This window comes from Rhamphochromis sp. 'chilingali', assembly GCF_963969265.1.
Source record: "Rhamphochromis sp. 'chilingali' genome assembly, chromosome: 6".
Lineage (NCBI taxonomy): Eukaryota > Metazoa > Chordata > Actinopteri > Cichliformes > Cichlidae > Rhamphochromis > Rhamphochromis sp. 'chilingali'.
The window spans coordinates 31,119,466-31,139,237 of NC_137933.1; the positions used below are offsets into that span (position 1 = coordinate 31,119,466).

At 41.0% G+C, this 19,772-nt stretch overlaps 3 protein-coding genes across 8 annotated transcripts in view; all 3 read right to left on the reverse strand.

Moving 5' to 3' along the window:
* Positions 1-2,715, reverse strand: part of myo5aa (myosin VAa) — a 63,006-nt gene extending 60,291 nt beyond the window's left edge. For all 5 annotated transcript variants that reach the window (XM_080884687.1, XM_080884686.1, XM_080884684.1 and 2 more), the window contains exon 1: positions 2,481-2,715. In XM_080884687.1, coding sequence (XP_080740813.1) covers positions 2,481-2,510 — 30 coding nt within the window. In that variant the 5' untranslated portion in view covers positions 2,511-2,715. The remainder of the gene's footprint in view (positions 1-2,480) is intronic.
* A 3,932-nt stretch (positions 2,716-6,647) lies between these two features.
* arpp19a (cAMP-regulated phosphoprotein 19a) lies at positions 6,648-11,910 on the reverse strand. The gene is made up of 3 exons (XM_080884638.1): positions 11,714-11,910; positions 10,897-11,019; positions 6,648-8,093 (listed from the first exon to the last, which is right to left on the reverse strand). The coding sequence occupies exons 1-3, from the start codon at positions 11,768-11,770 to the stop codon at positions 7,923-7,925; spliced, it is 351 nt and encodes a 116-aa protein (XP_080740764.1). The 5' UTR covers positions 11,771-11,910; the 3' UTR covers positions 6,648-7,922.
* A 1,675-nt stretch (positions 11,911-13,585) lies between these two features.
* atosa (atos homolog A) overlaps positions 13,586-19,772 on the reverse strand; it is a 36,812-nt gene continuing 30,625 nt past the window's right edge. For both annotated transcript variants that reach the window (XM_080885825.1, XM_080885826.1), the window contains exons 6-12: positions 19,572-19,697; positions 18,874-18,962; positions 16,597-16,693; positions 16,143-16,301; positions 15,954-16,022; positions 15,357-15,556; positions 13,586-15,226 (exon numbers count right to left, since the gene is read on the reverse strand). In XM_080885825.1, coding sequence (XP_080741951.1) covers positions 15,073-15,226; positions 15,357-15,556; positions 15,954-16,022; positions 16,143-16,301; positions 16,597-16,693; positions 18,874-18,962; positions 19,572-19,697 — 894 coding nt within the window. In that variant the 3' untranslated portion in view covers positions 13,586-15,072. The remainder of the gene's footprint in view (positions 15,227-15,356; positions 15,557-15,953; positions 16,023-16,142; positions 16,302-16,596; positions 16,694-18,873; positions 18,963-19,571; positions 19,698-19,772) is intronic.

The window sequence follows — 19,772 nt, forward strand, 5'->3', positions numbered from 1 at the left end:
GCAGAAACGAACTCTTGTCAGCAGCCATGCAAGCACATACAACCAAACACTCACCTGCATTTAAAGCCATTTCACCGCTTTAACAGATTTTTATGGAAACAGGCAGCTCAGTCGATGCATGGCTATAAGCCATATCCTGCTGGCAGAGGAAGCAAACTCAGCAGCATCTATTGGTAGCTGGTTGTAATCGAACACCTAAGTGCTATTTAAGCAGAATCCATGCATCTTAATGTGTATTTTTTTTCTATCCCAGCAGAACCCTTAATTAATAATCTGCCAGTCAATTTCTCTGTTAATCACTTTATTGTTTAAAAAAACAAAATTAGAAAAGGAAAGGTGACATCTTTAATCCCTGTCCAGATATAAAGTGATTCGCTTTTTGCATATGACTTTTAGCCCACTGGTTGTCATTGGGAACATTCCAGGCTTTATAGGTAGCCCTCTAAAGCCGCAGACACACTCTAGAGATTGTTCAAGAAATCTCTAGCAACCTGAAATCCTCATGACCTCTAGGAAAGTGCTAAATGACAGAAATTCAAAGTGGTTTCCTGAGTTTCTCACTTAAAAGATGGAAAAAAATTAGAGTTTAAAGTTTAGATCCATCCCTTCTGAATCAACGATGGTTATTTCAAGCTGCTAAAATTCATTTACATTCCTGGTTTCTGGTCGCCATATCGCTGCTCATCTTTTCCTGTGTGGACATCCTTTAACACTCTTTCCCTTTTGCAAAAGCCTGATCATGTTAATTCACAATCTCAAGAAAATGCAGTAAATTGTGACAATTCTGAAGGATGTCTGCAAAGACCTATTTTGCTTTTCCTTATTTTCTTCTATGTATTGATACTTTTGAATGGTGGTGCTCTTCCTAAAAGTTGTTTCTATGAGCCCAAAGCTCAGGTTTCAGACAGTTTTTTTCTATTCTTTGCTCTGTCGGATGTCAGTAAGCGAATTCAGGCACATAGCTCTAAGCTAAAAGCACAGAAGCTCCACCCACCTGCCATTCAAACCTTCTGTTTGTGAGGGGCAGCCAATTAGAAGAAAGATGGCTTAAAGGAAAAAATGAAGGGAGCTAAAAAAGTTAATTCTGACACTGGATGAACTGAAGGGCTGAACAAAGGCTCACTACAAGATCAATGGGGATTATTTTAAATCATGCAAAGCTACTCTAATACAATCCAAGTCTACGATAAGGAACAATAGGTGCACAAAATTCAAACATGATCAAGTCTAACCAGCAAAAGTTGACATTAAATAGGATCTAATCAATGCAGAGAAGTGTCATTCTTTCCAGATGATTTCCCATCAGTGCTTTAGCTCTACATGCAGCAATTAACACATGCCTTTTTAACTGATTCTAGAAAAACAGCCCTGAGGATACTTCAGTGTCCTTTTGGTGACCAAAGGTTTAAAACTGTCTCCTCCTTGGAGCTTTGTTTAGGTAACAGAGACTGCAAAAAGGTCCAGAGATTCACTTAAAAGAAGAGTTTAGTCCAGGTTTGAAATCATTGCACCGTCTTTGTACCACAAACGTTATACACACTAAAGACACCAGCTGTCAAAGTAGGGGGATGGGTGACTCATCTCCCCTCCCTCTCCCTCACACAAGCACACACACCACTTTCTTGCATCTCTGCCTCACATTTACAACCACCAACACGTAAAAGCAAAACAACAGCATGACCTTGAGAGTTAAAAGTGCAACACAGGCCTCTTTCTAGCAGCAGTATCATGGTGTCTTCAGGGACTATTTGGGTCTGCACAGCCACACCGAGGCTTCAGGGCCTTTGAGCATCCTGGATGCTGAGGGGAAGGATGCTAAAGTGTCCGGATGCGGCGGTCTTTATGTGCATGAGCCAAGAGTACATAAAGAAAGGGCTCATACAACTGAGCCAAGAAGCTAAATCCAAAGTAATCTCTGACATTAAAATATGTCGATGCAAAGGTTTGAGCTAAAGCTTAAATAACAGGGTTTAAAGCCGAAAAAGCAGAGCCTCCATGTTGGCTGGCACCGCCTTTGCATCATCCTAGCCCCCTGGCTTCCAGAGAGTAAAATTAAAATATGAACGTAAAAAATAATATATGTGTTTTTCTCTTTGGAGATCCAATGGCAAAGTAAATCTTTTGGAAGATGTTTCTGCACGCAAAGGAGGACTATGAAGGGAGGAGGAAGAGGCGAGGAAACGACTCTGTGCTGCATCTGTCAGCTGCACCCATTTCAGCTGTTCATCCAAGGTTACATGTAAACACCTAAACACGAGATTTAAGCGGTTTCAACCCCGTTTTCATTCATTTGCAGCCGCGGACACAGAGCCTGCACATTCCCCGAGGTGCAAAAATCAAACTTTCAGCGTTTTGTTCGTCGGGCGAACAAAACGCTATAAAGCTATTTTTCCTAGAGGGTGAAGCCACGATTCGGACATTTATTTAGCGGACCGGCTACAAAAAGCAGGCACCTACACAAAGCTACACACTCGCGTTACCTTTGTGTACAGCTCCTCCGACGCTGCCATGACGGTCACTCGCTATGTCCTTCCTCCAATCTGGGCTGAAAGTCCGGCAGGTCTCCGCGCTGCTCGGGGCTCAGCGTGTGTTTTCATGTAGCGGGAAAGCAAAGCGTTTGTTGCCACGGAGACTCAGGGGGAAGACGTGCCTCTTATCGCCATGATAACCCAACAGGCTCCAGGCTGCCGAGGTTTCGCTGTCTCTCACTTTGCATTCTGGGTATGATGATGGATAAAATGATTCAGCCAAACGGAGGAAAACTGCTGCCGCGTGGGAAACGGCGCCCCCTAATGGTCAAGGCTTTATACTACACATAAAGGAACGCAGGAAAGAAAAGGAAAGGAAACACTCGAATAATTTGCACAATGCAGAACTCCAGTTTCTTTTTTAAAATAATGTTTTTTATTGCATCTCGTGGTGTATGACGTTTTGAGCACACCAGCTCTTCATCAGACAATGAAACACAGGACAGAGCCACGTTAAATCACCTGTGATAGTTCACAAGACCAATGGCAATAATATCCAGTCAGAATCACGACTTATATAGGACAGATAACTGATAAATAATCTACATGTAGTGTGTACTACCCTAGCGTGAGTCAGAAAAATCAGTGCCTAAGAAGACAAGTAAGGAAACAGTAAGTGATCTCTCCACACACCCAGCAGCCAACATCAGGGATATATATAATATAATGGCATTGATGCAATTGGTTAGGCAGATATAAAACCTACTCATGTTCAGTGCATTTATTGCATCCAGCAATGCAGGCACCTCTTTGAGTTTTCATACACTTGGTGACAATGCCTCCTTAATGGTATATATTTGTGTTTCATTTTCATAATTGTATATACATATAGCAAAAACCTTAGGTGACATATTCTGGTTAACTAAGTGAGTCATATATTATTTGTGAATTGTCGATGTAAAAACCCACCTAGGGGACAAGGACTGGAAATTAAAAATAGTTGTATCTTTACAGCACGTCACTGTCAAGGTCTGTATTGTGTCATTGTTAAATTGCATTGTCCCTATTAAAATAATTTTGATCATAATGATGATTAAAAAAACATTCTCTGTCAGTAAAATACATTTTCTGCAGTGACTGTGATGTATAATGCTAACCACACAAGGTGGCTGTTGTGTCACTCACTCTGTTGATGTGATAAAACCCGCTGTGCACACCCTGTAAGGGTGAGGTGAATACTAAGTTTGATGTACAGTTGTGCTCATAAGTTTACATACCCTGGAAGAATTTGTGATTTTTGGCCATTTTTCAAAGAATAGGAATTATATTACAAAAACTTTTCTTTCACTCGTGGCCAGTGGTTGTGTTTGCCCTTTTTAAATCAAAATAACGACACAAACTACCCAAATGACACTGATCAAAAGTTTACATACCCTCGAAGTTTTGGCATGATAACACACACACACAAGTTGACACAAAGAGGTTTAAATGACTACTAAAGGTAACCCTCCTCACCTGTGATCTGTTTACTTGTAGTGTGTGTGTGTGTGTGTGTGTGTGTGTGTGTGTGTGTGTGCGTGCGTGCATAAAAAATCAGAGAACAAAATGGTTGCAAAGTGCTTAGAAGTAATGCAAAGAAAAGACTTGGTCTGAGTCTGCGTGTGAAGAAGCTATTTGTAAGTCTGGAGGTGTGGGACCTGATTGACCAGAGGCCAGTGGGCCAAACAGGTGGTGAGAGGGGTACAAGGGGTCACCTGTGATGGCCCTGGTTTTTCTGAGATAAGAGTATGTGGTGATGGTCTCAGAGGGGTACCCGCTGCACAGCCTTCCTGTTCTTAGTAGTGGCCCCTGTACCAAACACCCAGCCAATCGGAGAGCCCGCTGTCCACTGAGGAGCGCTAGAAGGTCAGCAGCAGGTCCAGTTTATCCGGTCCAGTTTATTCTTCCTTAGGGCATCGAGGAAGTGCAGCCACTGCTAGGTTGGGTTGGTGTGCAGTTATAGGTGTACAGGGTGTACAGTAGGGGGCTGGGAATGCAGCTCTGCGGGGATCCGGTGCTGGAACTAGGGTATGTAAACTTTTGGTAGGGTATGTAAATTTCTGATCAGTGTCATTCTGATTTGAAAAGGGCAAACACAACGACTGACCACGAGTAAAAGAAACGTTTTTGTATTGTCATTCATATTCTCTGAAAAATGGCCAAAAATCACAAATTCTGCCAGGGCACAACTGGAATGACAACAAATATGAAAAGTGGGGCTGAAATTTAACAACAGATGAGTTTAGACATCTGTTAGATCAGAATCTAATATTTAAAATTCACATTGAAAACTGTGTTAATATTAATAATATACTAATATTAACACTTATGCATGCATGTGTGTGCTTCCTTCCTCCTTATCATCATCATAAATGCATGAAAACCACAAATGCTCTCTTGGCTGTTATAATATTTTACACATTTGTCCCCAGAGTTGGCACAAACTGAAGGCTCAAGAAACTGGCTTGAGATGATTTGATCTTTGCGACAATGTGTGTTATCCTGCTGTACACTGTGTGTATCCACTGGCATGGTCAGCAACAATACTCAGGTAGGCTGTGTTGTTTAAAACCACCCATGAGTGGCACCTGGTGTACTTTTTTTGCTGCTGTAGCTAATCTGCTTCAAAGATTCGACATGTTGTGTCCAGAGATGCTCTTCTGCGTACCTTGGTTGTAATGAGTGATTATTTTAGCTTCTGTTACTTTCCTATTAGTTCCAAGCAGTCTGGCCATTCTCCTCTGATCACTGGCATCAACAAGCCACTTTCACCCAGAGAACTGCTGTTCACTGAATATTTTCTTTATTTTTTTCAGACAATTCTCGGTTAACTCTAGAGATGGTTGTATGGAAAAATCTCAGTACATCCGCATTTTCTGAAATAGTCAGATGAGACCATCTAACTGTCATAAGTCCATTAAATCACCTTTTCCCCCCTCATTCCGATGTTTGAAATCCAGCAGGCTGTCTTTACCATGTCTTAATACCCAAATGCAATGAGTTTCTGCCATGTGATTGATTAAATATTTGTCTTACCGAAGAGTTGAACCAGTGTATAATTCATATTCATCTTCACATGACATTGTATTGTAATTAGTTTTAAGTATTTAGCTCCTTTTTGTTCTACCAAGCTGTTCTTGTATTCTTCACCCCATTGATGTATTCATTCTGTTGTATTTTAATGACAGCCCAGGCTCCATTTTGTTTGGAGTTTTTGGCCCTGGTTAGGTCTCCCAAGGCAAATTAGTCCTGAGTGAGGAAATGGAAAAGAGAACAAGGGACCAGCTTACCCTGACTGGGATAGGGCTACCTAGGCCTCACCCTGGAGTCAGGAATGGGAGGGAGCTTAAGGGAGAGCACTTAGGCCTTAACCCATGTAGGCCACCTGGAATTGCCCTTAATGAGAGGCGGTGGGCAAGGGTGGGTATCCTTGTATCCCTATTGCTTGCTGTATGCACCCTGGGGGGTTTCGCCCATGGATGAGGGGGTTGCTTACCTGTGCCAGTGACTGGGTTTGTGCCTATGGACCGAATGATATTTTAGAGAACACAGCCTTCTGGGAGTGACGGGGTGTGGCTCTTGAGTGTCCTCCATTTAGTGACTTTGTCATCCTACTGGTGGACTTGAATGCTTACAGGGGAAACGACACTGAGACCTGGTGGGGCGTGACTGGGAGGAACGGTCTGCCTAATGTTCTGTTCGAACACCATGTTCGAACAGAAGGGTGCCCCTAAGTGCACATGACACCAGGACACCCTGGTTGCATGTCGAGGGTGGATTTTGTAACAGTATCATCAGATCTGCAAGTATATCTTCTGGACACTTGGGTGAAGAGAGGAACTGAGCTGTCAACTTATCACCACCTAGTGGCGAGTTGGACAAATCTGGCGTGCCTAAACATTTAGGCTCCTCTGCTTGTGTGACCATATTCCAAGGTAAGCAGAAGAAAATGGATGCTTGAATATTTATTCTTATTTAAAGCTGTACTTAAATTATGGCTCCTGGAACACAGAAATATTCTAACTTCTAGAAAATAAACTATTTTAAATCTTACTATGTAAACATTAGATTTACCATGTAAACATTAGCAATCTGAAAGCACCTTAAATACATCGTAGGTCTTTAAAGATTACACAAAAGTATTGTGCAAAACTACTTTATTTACAAAACAAAATGGCACAATGTGACAGCAGGGCAGCCATGTACATGCACAACTTGGACAGATGTCCTAGCTTTGATTTATCACACCACAAGTAAATTGCATCTGGCCAGTAAAAACTTCTGGAAAAGCACTATGCAGGGCTAAAGATAAAACTACTTTAAGTCATGATTACACAAGATTATTTCCCCAAAACTTACACTATTTGTTCCTTGTTTTTGTCCACCAATGTATACAGCATAAAGACTGGTCCCTCTGAAGGATTTTACCCTTCAGGTCCTGTATCCCCTCTAACCCTTTAAAACCTGATTCATTCATGATGACTCCATCCTTAGGAGAGGACTGTGTCGGCATATAAAATGGAGCAGCACACAGTGTAAACTTAAAAACACTGCATTTTGCTCTTTTAAGAAGAGGATCTATTTCTGACACTTCTTGAAGGAACTACCTGCTACCAGCATTTGAGCCGCACCCAAGCTTTTTAGCATCTCTTTTAAACATCTGCTCAGTGCACCTTGATGAATAAAAATGCAGTATGTGAAGCTTCACCTTCGGGAGCCCAGCATCACACATGCAGTTCAAAGTGACACCCCAGCCTTTACTGCAAGGTCCTTTAATGCAGACACAATCATAGTGTTAATAAAACGGAACTTGGCCTCTGAATTACTATATTCAATCATTCAAGCATATTGACAGCATAATTTAGAGTAAGGTCATACAGTGAATAATACAAATCTGATGTAAAACATTCTGCCCCTGTGCCAGACAAATATATATCAGATACATACACACACACACACACAATCATAATCTCCAGACTGAACACCACACTAAATCCCCCCCGCGCCCAAACCTCACAAGATGCAAGCTTCTGCTGCTCGCCCCTCACTTCAGCTCGTAAACAGTCATATCTGCTGTCCATCCATTGTTCAGAGGCATCACAGACCGTTTCTTCAGTGTACATGGACAAACATGGAGGTAAAGACAAGACATGAAGGAAATGTAGGAGGACAATAACAGAGGAAAGGATGTGGTGGCAGTAGAGAAAAAGCCAAAGGGTGGGTTGAAACAAAAAAGAGGATTTGACATGGTTGACCTGGAGGTGTGGAATCCAGTTGGGTGGGGCCCAGGCCAGTGTGGAGAGGGTGGAGTGATAAAGTGAGACATAGGAGAGGTAATATTAAATCTCTGAGACTTAAGTGGAGAGGATTAGGGGCTGGGAGGTGCTGAGGGGGCCATCTGAGGCTGCGTGTACATCAGCCTGCCAGTTTACTGGCCACAAGAGAGGGTTTCCTCTGGGGCAGGTCCTGGGGGGTGGGGATGTGGTCCCCTGTGATCTCGGTCTTCTCTGGTGCAGCTGTTGGCAGCTGTTTGTTCTTTATCTTCGCTTTTGCCATGTTGTAGTCACCAGAGTCAAAGTACTTTTGCTGCAGAAAAACAGAAGATTCAAATTAAACAAAAGTGGCACCAATGAAAATAGACACCAATTTAAAAATGTCTAATTTTTTAAATGTCAGAGTAAATCCCACAAACTGCGATCTACAGGGTGGGCCATTTACACCGTAATAAAATGGGAATGGTTGGTGATATTAAAGTCCTGTTTGTGGCACATTAGTATATGTGAGGGGGCAAACTCCTCAAGATGGGTGGTGACCATGGTGGCCATTTAAAAGTCGGCCATCTTAGATACAACTTTTGTTTTTTCCAATAGGAAGAGGGCCATGTGACACATCAAACTTACTGGTAATGTCACAAGAAAAACAATGGTGTGCTTGGTTTCAACGTAACTTTATTCTTTCATGAGTTATTTACAAGTTTCTCTTTGTTCACAGCCATTGACATGTCGAAGAGGTTAACACGTGAGGAGCGGATTGAAATTGTGTCGATATCTGGTGAACGCAGTAACCGGGTCATTGCAGCAGATTTCAATGCAAGACACCCTGCGAGACCACCAATCTCACATGCTACAGTTAGCAAACTGCTTGCTAAGTTTCGTGAAACTGGTTCAGTGTTGGATTTGCCAAAATGTGGTCGCAAGAAAACTGTCACTAATGAAGAAACATCAGTGGCTGTCCTAGCTTCATTCAGCAAGAGCCCACAGCGTAGCACTCGCCGCATGTCGCTGGAGAGTGGCATTAGTCGAACATCTCTTCGGCGGATATTAGCTACTCACAAATGGCACCCTTAACAACTCCAGCTACTGCAGCATCTCAATGAGTTTGAGTCTAAGGTTTATTTTTTAGCACCTGGCGGCTCTTTTTTTACTTCTCATCTGTAAATAATCTGCTCTTTCACGTGATTGTTTATTTTGAAAAGTCTCAGTATATGGGGTACAATGATAGTGGGTCCATTCTTCATCAATGGAAACCTCAAGGCCACTGGATATTTGAAATTGCTACATGATGATGTGTTTCCCTCTTTATGCACTGAAGCTGGCACGTTCCCTGAGTTTTTCCAGTAAGATGGTGCACCACCACATTATGGGTGCCAGGCATTCCTAGATGAACAGTTTCCTGGAAAGTGGATTGGTCGTCGTGGGCCAGTTGAATGGCCCCCAAGGTCTCCCGATCTGACCCCCTTAGACTTTTATCTTTGGGGTCATCTGTAGGCAATTGTCTATGGTGTGAAGATACGAGATGTGCAGCACCTGAAACTACGGATATTGGATGCCTGTGCTGGCATTTCTCCTGCGGTGTTGCTATCAGTGTGTGAAGAGTGGGAGAAGAGGGTTGCATTGACAATCCAACACAATGGGCAGCAAATTGAACACATTTTATAAGTGGTCAGAAACTTGTAAATAACTCATGAAAGAATAAAGTTACATTGAAACCAAGCACACCATTGTTATTCTTGTGACATTACCAGTAAGTTTGATGTGTCACATGGCCCTCTTCCTATTGAAAAGACAAAAGTTGTATCCAAGATGGCCGACTTCTAAATGGCCACCATGGTCACCACCCATCTTGAGGAGTTTGCCCCCTCACATATACTAATGTGCCACAAACAGGACTTTAATATCACCAACCATTCCCATTTTATTACGGTGTATCTATATAAATGGCCCACCCTGTAGATCAAAAAGGTACACTCCTGAGATTTTATTAAGGAATTTTAACCAGGTCTTTCTTTTTTCTTATTGACAACTGGTGGAGGCTTTCTGTGGTCTCTCAGGGTATCACACAGGAAATATAAATGCCAAATTGCCAAGACAAACTTTCCTCAGAGAGGACCATGCAAACACTGAAAGAAAAACATCCACTATGAGAAATACACACAGTATAACATTAGAACACATACACTCAGTAACAATCTTGATCAGCAAATTAAATGCAAAAACTAGAAAAAGAAAAAACTAGTGTCACCCAGGTAAGGAAATCCCAAAAAGTTGATTCTGTTCATCTGGACATAGCGCTTTAAGTGGGAGAAAAGTTTCATCACTCATCCAAGTGACTTCTTCAGTTTCAGCTGACTGCAGGTTTCCCCACCCTTATAAACAGTACTTCTGCACAATGACTGAAACTAGCATCACTTGCGAATAATAATTTTAGGGAACATCAGTTTTTCAAAAAGAAATTACTGCAGCAGGTAATTTCTTGTGAGAAGTACAAGAAAAATATTTATTTATTCAAAGAAAATTAATCTTGGTTAGTGTATTATTATCACAACAAACATGATTACTAAAATGTTCTAAAAGAGAATGGAAAATTTCCTGGAAGCTGACCACACAGGTTAAATCATGCTGTGATATATTATTAAGCCCTTCAGCAGATATTAGATGGTCTTCTACTGACAGGTGATTACTTTTAAAAAGTCAAGTAATTATTACGGTGCCAATCGCAAGTTATTTAAACCTAAACCTATTTTCGATTCTCTGCTGTCCCAGATTTTACAACATGACAGAAGCAGAAAATCCTTAAATTGCATCCACAATCAAAGTTGATTTTACCGAGACTGAACTGTTTTCTATGGAAGAAAATTCTGGAAATATACTCATTTTATAAGTTAAAAAAACCAAAGAAAAATAAAACAGAAACCCCCCAATATGTGTCAGTTTCTCAGTTTAATTTCCTGATAAACTGGGCTGGACATATTTCTCTATTAACTATGTCCAACACCAATAACTTGCTAGTCAGGACCGTGTAGCGCACCTATATAAAATAGCAAAAGCTTCAAGGACAATCCTAAAGTGAACCCTTTATGTTTTGAAGACAAACACATGAGATTACTCACCCCTTTCTGAAGGCGTTTCCGAAGTAAATCCGACCCTCCGGGTTTATTTCCCAAATTTGGATATCTTGCTTTCAGTTTAGCCTCTTCTGCCTTCTCGGGGCTGATCGTCTTTTCCTGAACCTCCTGTAAACAAACAGAAGCATAAGATTAGATTAATCAGCTCTCGGTCAGCTGGTAGCTCCAGACAGCACCACACTTACACAGACGTTTAAGCCCGTAAAACTATGAATAAAACCTATCTAATGACGTTTGAAGGCTGCTTATTGAACAACTTTACTGAATACGTTGGTGGCAAAGGGTGGTCCTCCATGGAAAAGCGTTTAAATTCACCGCTCCCGCTAAACAAGCTAGACAGAAGCATTAGCATATCCTACTAGCTAGTAATGTGTAGGTTGGACCACCGGTTGGGATACTCGTTTCTGTTTTAAAAAAATAAAATAAAAATCACGCTATCAATAGCCAGGCTGGCAAGACAGTTAATTAGACAGGCCCTGATTTAGCACTTCTAGTTTAAAGAGAACTGTCACTGTGCTGAATGAGCTAAGCTAATTTTTTTTAGCAGCTAAGCTAATAGACGCTTTGAATGTCACGTCAGCTAGCGTCAAAACACTTCCAGCTGAAAGACAAAGCGCGAATTACTACGTAATAGAAGATCGTTAGGATACCCGACGAACAATATTAATCTACCTGGGTCTCGGTAGCTAGTTGTGATTTATATGTCAACAACGAAATAGAGGAAGAGGAGAAGCTAAGCTACAGTGTTAGGTTACCACGAAGCAACCGTCCCCGGGGCTCGTGAGGAAAAGCCCGCGTTTACCTTCTCTTCCACCGGCGTCTCCTCAGCTGTCTGAGTCTCTTCGTTATCCCCCGACATGTTTAAACAGTTGTGATTTTTGTCAGGAGACCGCTCACCAGCCGAACAAGTGTTCCACAAATCCCCCGCTCGCGTGTTGCTCGCCCGATTCGACTCTGACTCACCGAACCCAACCGAGAGCTGCCGAGCGCTCACTCCCGCACACAATACTACGTCACATGCGGAGACACCACGCGCGCTCCCGCCATGCACACGCACCGGGTACGGAGTTCAGATTTAGGTTGCATAATGACACAAAGATCAGCTGCTGGGTCCATGTGCTGTGTCACAAATCCAGATCTCAGAAAATAATCCGCAGATCTGGAGGATGGAGAGCTCGGCACCGCTTAATGCTGGCCGATTTATTTTCCGTTTCCTCACTACATCTCATTGCACAAAACCAAGAGGAATACAGCTATACAAAATAAAGTGTTTTCTTTTTATACCCACCCCCAGAGTAATTTGTTTTTCCTTCTGATTTAAAAAAGAAGAAGAAAAAAAGAGCCAAATATGAGCACGTGCAGCGTAAACGAATAATGTTTCAGAACCCATTTGTCATTTTTTAGAAATGTATTGACATGTTTAATGAACCAGTTTGAAATGATTTGAGCTTTTGTGACATGATGCGTTATGCTGCTGGAAGCCGCCATTAGAATATGAGTACACTGGCCATAAAGGGATGACACGATCAGCAGCAATCAACACGTTGGATGTGGGATTTAGCTCAGATCATGCTAAGGGCCCCCACAGTGTGCCAAGAAACAAGTTTAAACTAGTCTACTTGAACAAGTGTACTTGCATTACTTCTTAAACCCTTTTACTTAAAATCAATGATATTCACACTACCCCTTCAAAAGGATCTTATTGTATCAAAAGTAAAACTTTTCTAGTCATCTCCAATCATTGTATTGACAACAAAGAGGATCCTTCAAGCTGTAAACGACCAGTCATTTAATCTTTGTTATGATACCTCAGATTCCAGAAATCTATCATTTTAAAGGCAAAATACCTGGAAATACCTTGCATGGTGGATCCGGTGGTTATGTAAGCTGGAAGTCATGTCAAGTCATTCTTTCAACAAGTTAATTAAAAGAATTTGGTGCAATCCATTTATTATTTGGCTCTATATCTATCTATAGATAGATATATAGATATCTATATATGTCCCTATAAGCTGCACGCACGCAGCTTATAGGCAACATTGCTCTTAACATCAAGTTTTCACAGATGCCATTCACAATTTCCTTTCCTCTTTCTCAGACACACACTGAAGGACAACAGACCACAGGCCTAGACCCTGACAGTGCCCAACAGGTGTGTGTCAGATACAATACAAGCCCCCAGTTTCTTAATAAAAAATATGAAAAATTATGTAATTTTCTAAATAAAGTCCTCCAATATAGGAAACTATTCAGTTGGTTTGATTTTCAAAATAAAAGCCCTGGAAACAGTATAAAAGTTGATCAGGATTCTCTAAAATTTAACTTTTTCAGAAAAGAAAGTTAGTTTTCATCAGAAATGTACGATTTTCAAAAACATCGCAGTTATTTATTTTATAAATTTGGTTAAGTTTAGCCAATTCTCAGTTTTACAAATTGAGAGACTGATAAAAAAAAAAAAACTGAAATATCTGAAATGCATTTGGGGTGTATGGTAACAAAGACTCACTGTTTTGAACCGGAGAAAAACAAAACGAAACAAATTTCTGTAATTACATAAAGCAATTTAACTTGTGTTTAAACTTTCACTTACACCTCAGATATACCGTTTTTACTCTCATTGTGATTAAAATGGTTCATGTGCATATACTTTTACTGATTACAGCCTAATATACAAGGAATGCTTGTGACTCATCCCAAAGAGTGCGCTATGCTGTCTGTGTTTGAAAAACATCAACAATGTACTAAAAACAAGGGCTGTCAGTAGCAGATCTCAACACATGTATTTATAGTGTTGTTTTGCACCAGGATGAGTCAGTGACTACTGGCCAATGTTTAAAAAAAAAAAAAAAAATGTGTGGGGGTGTGACAGCTGAAAATCAGCTATCACACCCCACACATCATTCTTGCCATTCCCACGTTCTCTTATGCACCTTTTATCTTGCATTTAGCAGAAAACCAGTTACTGTTTGCACATAAAGACGGAGGTGAGCATCAAGACACATCAAAAGGCAGAACAGGAAACATAGTGTGAGAATTAAAACCACAAAGAGACACAGCAGATTCCAAATTGCTTTAGAAGATATATAGATATATTTTTTCAGATTTGAATATTAATGTCAAAAATACATACTATGATATACAGTTTGCACTACATCATCTTAGCATGGCAGACGTCACAAGTAATAACTGAAACATTTAAATATTAAATAAACCGATGGTAAGTAAACTGAAAGTGAATGTGTAAACACTAAACTAAGGTTATTCTTTCTATTGCAACACTTCCAATAAAGTGGTTTTGTAACAGTACAAAAGTATTAGAATATTTCTATTTTCTGTTTCATTTCCAGTTACATTGAGAAAAAAAAATCCACAGTGCACTTCTGATGTTCTGCTGTGATGCTTTCACGTAAGTCTATCTTGATTGCTCGTTCGACTGTTTTTTTTTTGTTGTTGCTGTTTTTTTTTTCTTTCAGTGGTCCATGGTATATGTTGCATCGTTTGCCATAGGGTTCTTCATCTATATGCACAACCTCTGCTCCGAGCTCAGGAATCACAGAGAGAAAACTGAGTACACGTTCAGCTGGGTCAATCTAATCTTGAAAAATTTAAAATCGGAATCGTTTATTATTAAAAGGCCATCACATTCAATTAGAAACAAATTATTTCTTATTTCACACTCAATAGGTCCAATTAACATTTCGATTTAACGCCTCGACTCTTTTCAAATAAATTTTTTGTCTAACTTTATGTGTGTCTACTCTCCTGCAAGACGCTGGAGGGGATACACACAATAGAAGGTAAGCATGTTACCCATGAAATCTGTTAAACACATATTGACCAGGAGTACAACATTAGAAATACATCCTAAAACCGAAACTTTTGACTCAGCCACTCTGCTCCAAAGCTGTAAGCTTAACAGAGAACAAGCTTTTATTTCTGATGAGTCTCCTAGGATCTCAGCTTGCTGCCCCCTTTGCCAGTTTTGGATGACAGGGGATGAAACATAAGTTTGTGGAGACAGACCATGAGAGGCTTTTGACTCTGGTCCTTAAACCTCGTCTCTTTTCAAATGGACTAACGGTCTGAGTCTGTCGCTGGCATCAAGTTGTGACTAATGTTTCAGTAGTGGCCTGCCGGGTGGAGGAGGGAGGGCTTCAGGCCTCAGCAGCGGGAAGAGTACGGCGGGTCAACAGGGGACTCTGTGAAGGACTGGAGCTCGTAGGCAGCACCGCTGTCCACCTCCATGGACTTCCTGGAAAACAGCAGACGGATGTCCCTATGGAGGTAGATCTTCCCAGACTTAGAGCTCTGGAACCTGGTAGAGGTTGGGAGAGGGAGAAAAGCATGAAATGACAGGCCAAAAGCATGAAAATGGGAGTATAAACATGGGTGCTGCTGGATATGCTCCACTTTGAGTGTTCAGACAAAAATAACAGCCATCTCACCTCAGGTGAATGAGGTAGCGCAAGGTTCGTCCCTGGCCCAGGGCGAGGGGTTTCCTGCTGGTCTGATTGTTTGTGTCACGACGGACGGGAACAGAGAAGGTCCTCTGGCGTAAGAAGGTCTGGTGTCCAGCTGGCATGGCTCGTAGGTCGTACATCACAACAAACATCTTTACCACTGTCTTGTTAGGGTTGAATAAGGTCTGAGGGGTTTAACCGGAGAGCATGGCAGGGTTAAAACCATTTTAAAGTCAGGCTTTGTAATAAGTTTTAACACTGTCTTTCATTTAACTATAGCAAATATTTTTTTACACTTTACATGCTGTGATCAAGATACATAATATGACTATTCCTCTATACCTACAATCCCAACAATGTAATCCGAGTATTAAGGAGATAAGAGCTTTCTGCACTATAAATGAAACAAAACAGCCTTGAACAGGTCCCTGTATGTTTAATGATGCAGTTTCCTCTACATCCACAAGGAGTCTCCATTCACTTTTGTTACTTCCTGTAATCTGCTCTTTGTTCTCAGCCACGCTGTGATGTAGCTATATTTTGAAAACATGTCTACTGTCAACTGTGAAAGAAAATCCTCACCACTTGAATGGTTCCTGATGGAGGTACACGATAGCCCCTTTTTCCCAGGGACTCCAGGTTTATCACACCCTGCCAGAAAACACATGGCAATCAAAAACAGGCAAACAGAAGTAACACACATGAGCTAATATGGTTTTATCTCTAGGCTTAGGGGGCTTTATTATTACTTTATAGAAAAAGAAATTTTACCATATATGGTGAGGGAGCGTTGTCATCAGAGACACTATAGAAGGACACATCTGCAGGTAAGGTAAGGTGACTGGGGCAGAAGGATCCGCTGGCGCCGACCTCTGCTGTGAAACCCTCCACTGTCCCTAAAGGCTCCAGGCGGTAGTTCAGCACACACTCCTAATGGGACATAAGTTCAGCTTTAAAAATGTCACTCTTACTTTTCTACAGGTTGACACAGTTTTGGTTTTCACTTGAAAGTTTTAAAATCAGGACTTGTTAGACCATGTTTCACAGCTATGTTTTCATTTTTCTTTAAAAAAAAAAAAGTACAACCTGCAGTATGGTGGTTGCTCGAGGTTAAATCCCTTTGAGAATGTGACAGTTTAGGGATCCAAAAAGGAGAATCGGACTTGAGCTAATGTCAAAAACGATAGCTGAAGAGAACAGATGATTCTGTGTTTGTGTGCTATACCTCAAAGTTTCCCAGCAGGCTGAGACTGGCAGGTGGAGCACTAGCACTGAACAGCTGCTGTGACTCATCAGTGTACCCCTCTCTCTTTAGACACACCCTGTAGTAAAAAAACACATGCTGGATCAACACGTTTTTAAATGCGTTATGTAAATTAGGGCTGCTCAATTAATCGAATTTTAATCACGATTACGATCTGGGCTTTCAACGATCATTAAAAATGACTGAGCCGATTATTAGCCCCTCCCTCATTTATCCGCGACACCTTAAAGGCCGGTCCGTGAAAATATTGTCGGGCATAAACCGGTCCGTGGCGCAAAAAAGGTTGGAGACCGCTGATTAAGAGGACCCGAGGGAAGCTCGGAAAGCTAAGCAGAAGTTATTTGGAGAGTGACTGCTGTTGGTTGAAAAGAGAGTTTAAAAAAAAAAAAAAACTTCAGTGGTGTTGCACACTATTTTATATTATTTTTTTAAAGTCATTGTTAACCCTTTAAAGCCGGTCAGAGCAGCACGCTCCGTTTTGCGTAACTATTTTTAAATCCCTGTAGAACCTGAACCGTGTAAGCTAGCGCAATAATTTGTTTTGCATATGAAACCGGAGGAGTTGTACTTACATCTGATGCCATCAGCTTGTCCTTGGTCACGGTTTCGTTCCACATATAGCTTTGCAAAAATTGCATAAAAAGCGCTTGCAGGAACAAAAACATAATATTCCAGAAACACGCTTTGCCGTTCCTATCAGCTGTTCGTAACACTTCCCACAGTGAAATGATGCACCTGCTGTTTTCTTTGCAAATTTGCATCATAGGATTGTTTTTTGTTTTTCCTGCAGTATATAAAAATTGCTGTATCTCCAAAATAAAACTATGAAGACACTCAAAATAAATTTCCTGTGGTGGGAAACTATTTTTTGCAACTTTATTGTATTTAAAGTTTCGAGGGATAAACCTCTTAAATTTCTCCAAGTAGAAATATATGTAAACAAAACAAAAGCGATTTTCAATTTTTTTTGTAGTTTATTGCACTTTTTTGCAATTTATGTAGTTACTATGGACTTAATGCATACATATTATTAAAATATGGGCTATAACAGTTGTATTGATGTATAGCAACTTGAAATGCTCCCACAAATGGCACTACAGCATGTAAAAAAAAAAAAAAAAAAAAGCTCTGGTGGACTTGGTTCTATGGTAGGTCTTAAAGGGTTAAATAAATATCGTCAAATAATCGTGATCTCAATTTCAGTGAAAATAATCGTGATTATCATTTTTGCCATAATCGAGCAGCCCTAATGTAAATGCCTAAAGGTATTTACATGGCACACATTTCTAGTGTGCCTTAATAGATATGCGTCTCAGGTGAGCTAAAATGATCTCAAACCGGCTTCCATCTGTGTATAAACACGAGTGGCAACTTGAAATGTTGGTTACTCTGAAATCCTAATTCATTTGAAGTGCAAATAAAGTGTTCAGGCCCACAGGTCACAACATAGAAACTTTACATATGACTCTTTCAATCAACCATATGTTTTTGGCGAAATATAAACAAATAATATCATATAGTGCCTTTTACCAACCAGAGCAAAACAGCTCTTTTAAACAGCTAAAATGACCTTTCACCCCCGAATACCAAACTCTTCAAACATCTGCTGTACAAAAAAGCAGCACTGAGCTTCCACCCACATTTGCTGTGTGTAGGCAGAGCCATGAATCTCTGTGTATATAAAGCCAGTTCAGTGCTGTCTGCCATTTTGAGCTGCGTGTGTGCATTTCTAGATGCAGTCACAGTACAGCAGAGCTTCAGCAGGTGGCACTGTGAGAGGAAAAGTCAGCAGAACGGGGCTGACCCAGCTTTAGCCCTCTGTGAAGCTGCTATGGTCTCATCTTTTCTCACACAGCCTGATTTATGCAACTGTTTATCTGAGGCTTTTGTATCCAAGGGTTCGGGTGTGATTAGGATCTGAATTTTCTGTACTTTACAATATAAGCTGTATAATAAACAAAATACCTGCATCTTCAAGTTTTTCTCGATATTTGTTACATATAATAAAAGCTGTGAGCCTGGAAAGTGAGCGAAACATGTAGGTTTTAAAAATCATGATGAAAAGTATGAGTAACTAGATCCAGATGGTACTGTAATCATCAGATAATGTGGGAGGTAACTGTAAGACAAAAGACTGCATTGTAACTAGTCAAAGCGCCCAAAACTTAGTTTCTTGTACAAAATGAGTTGGAAACTAGTAACTATAGTAACACAGATCCCAGGTGAGAAAATGTATACCTTTTCCCAGAGGCCCAAGGCAAACCCTTACAGCCAGCCACAGAGGTGTCCAGGTCAAAGTATCCTGTTTGACTTTTCCTCTGAGGAACCTGTAGCAGACACACAGGACACCATCAACACATATTTTTATTTATTTATATTTTTTATAGAGAGAGTGTCATGACCTGCATGTGTCAGCTTGCTGCTGGTGAGACTTAAGTGTGTGTGTGTGTGTGTGTGTGTGTGTGTGTGTGTGTGTGTGTGTGTGTGTGTGTGTGTGTGTGTGTGTGTGTGTGTTACAGTATGTGTAAAAGTGATCAGAAGAAACTGTGATGATGAAACTTGTGACTGGTGAGATGCTGATGAGTCATTTAGCTTACGTATCGCCACGTGTGCACATCAACGCTGAAAAACTACTCAGTAGCCCAGCAGCCCAAAAAAAAAGCTATCCTAATCATCAACATTTAAAGTACTGTAGTATATTCATTGGTGAAGCACTGTGAGTAATGCTTCAACAAGAGGTGGTGAGCATGGTGTTATGACAAAGACTTGCATGGACTCTGACAGTGACTATTAAAGCATAGCTAAAACATTAGGTAAGCCTGCATCTGACTCAAGTGTCTTTTCCGCAGATGTTCAATTTTGAAGCTGAGAACTGTTTCAGTTAGAAGACATGAAGCTACTGTACATGAATGTGTGTGTGCTTGTGTGTTACTTACAGGGCTGGAGAGCAGAGGCAGGCCAGTGCAGGGGTGGAAGGCCTTGGTTGCTGTAGCGTCTAATGAGTGGCGATTCTGTTTCTTCCAGCTGTTGCAGGGACGCAGAGGGGAGGGACTCTGAGTACGCTGGGAGTATAGAGAGAATACATTAAAACAGCTTGCAAGTGGACAAGTGAACTTACATCATCTTCCTACCCCAGC

Excerpts from the sequence above, each read along its gene's own strand:
- arpp19a (XM_080884638.1), bottom strand. The coding sequence starts at position 11,770 with ATGTCGGGGGATAACGAAGAGACTCAGACAGCTGAGGAGACGCCGGTG. Across the intron at positions 11,020-11,713 it reads AGACGCCGGTGGAAGAGAAG|GAGGTTCAGGAAAAGACGAT; the intron begins GTAAACGCGGGC and ends GTTTGTTTACAG. Across the intron at positions 8,094-10,896 it reads GGAAACGCCTTCAGAAAGGG|CAAAAGTACTTTGACTCTGG; the intron begins GTGAGTAATCTC and ends GTTTTTCTGCAG.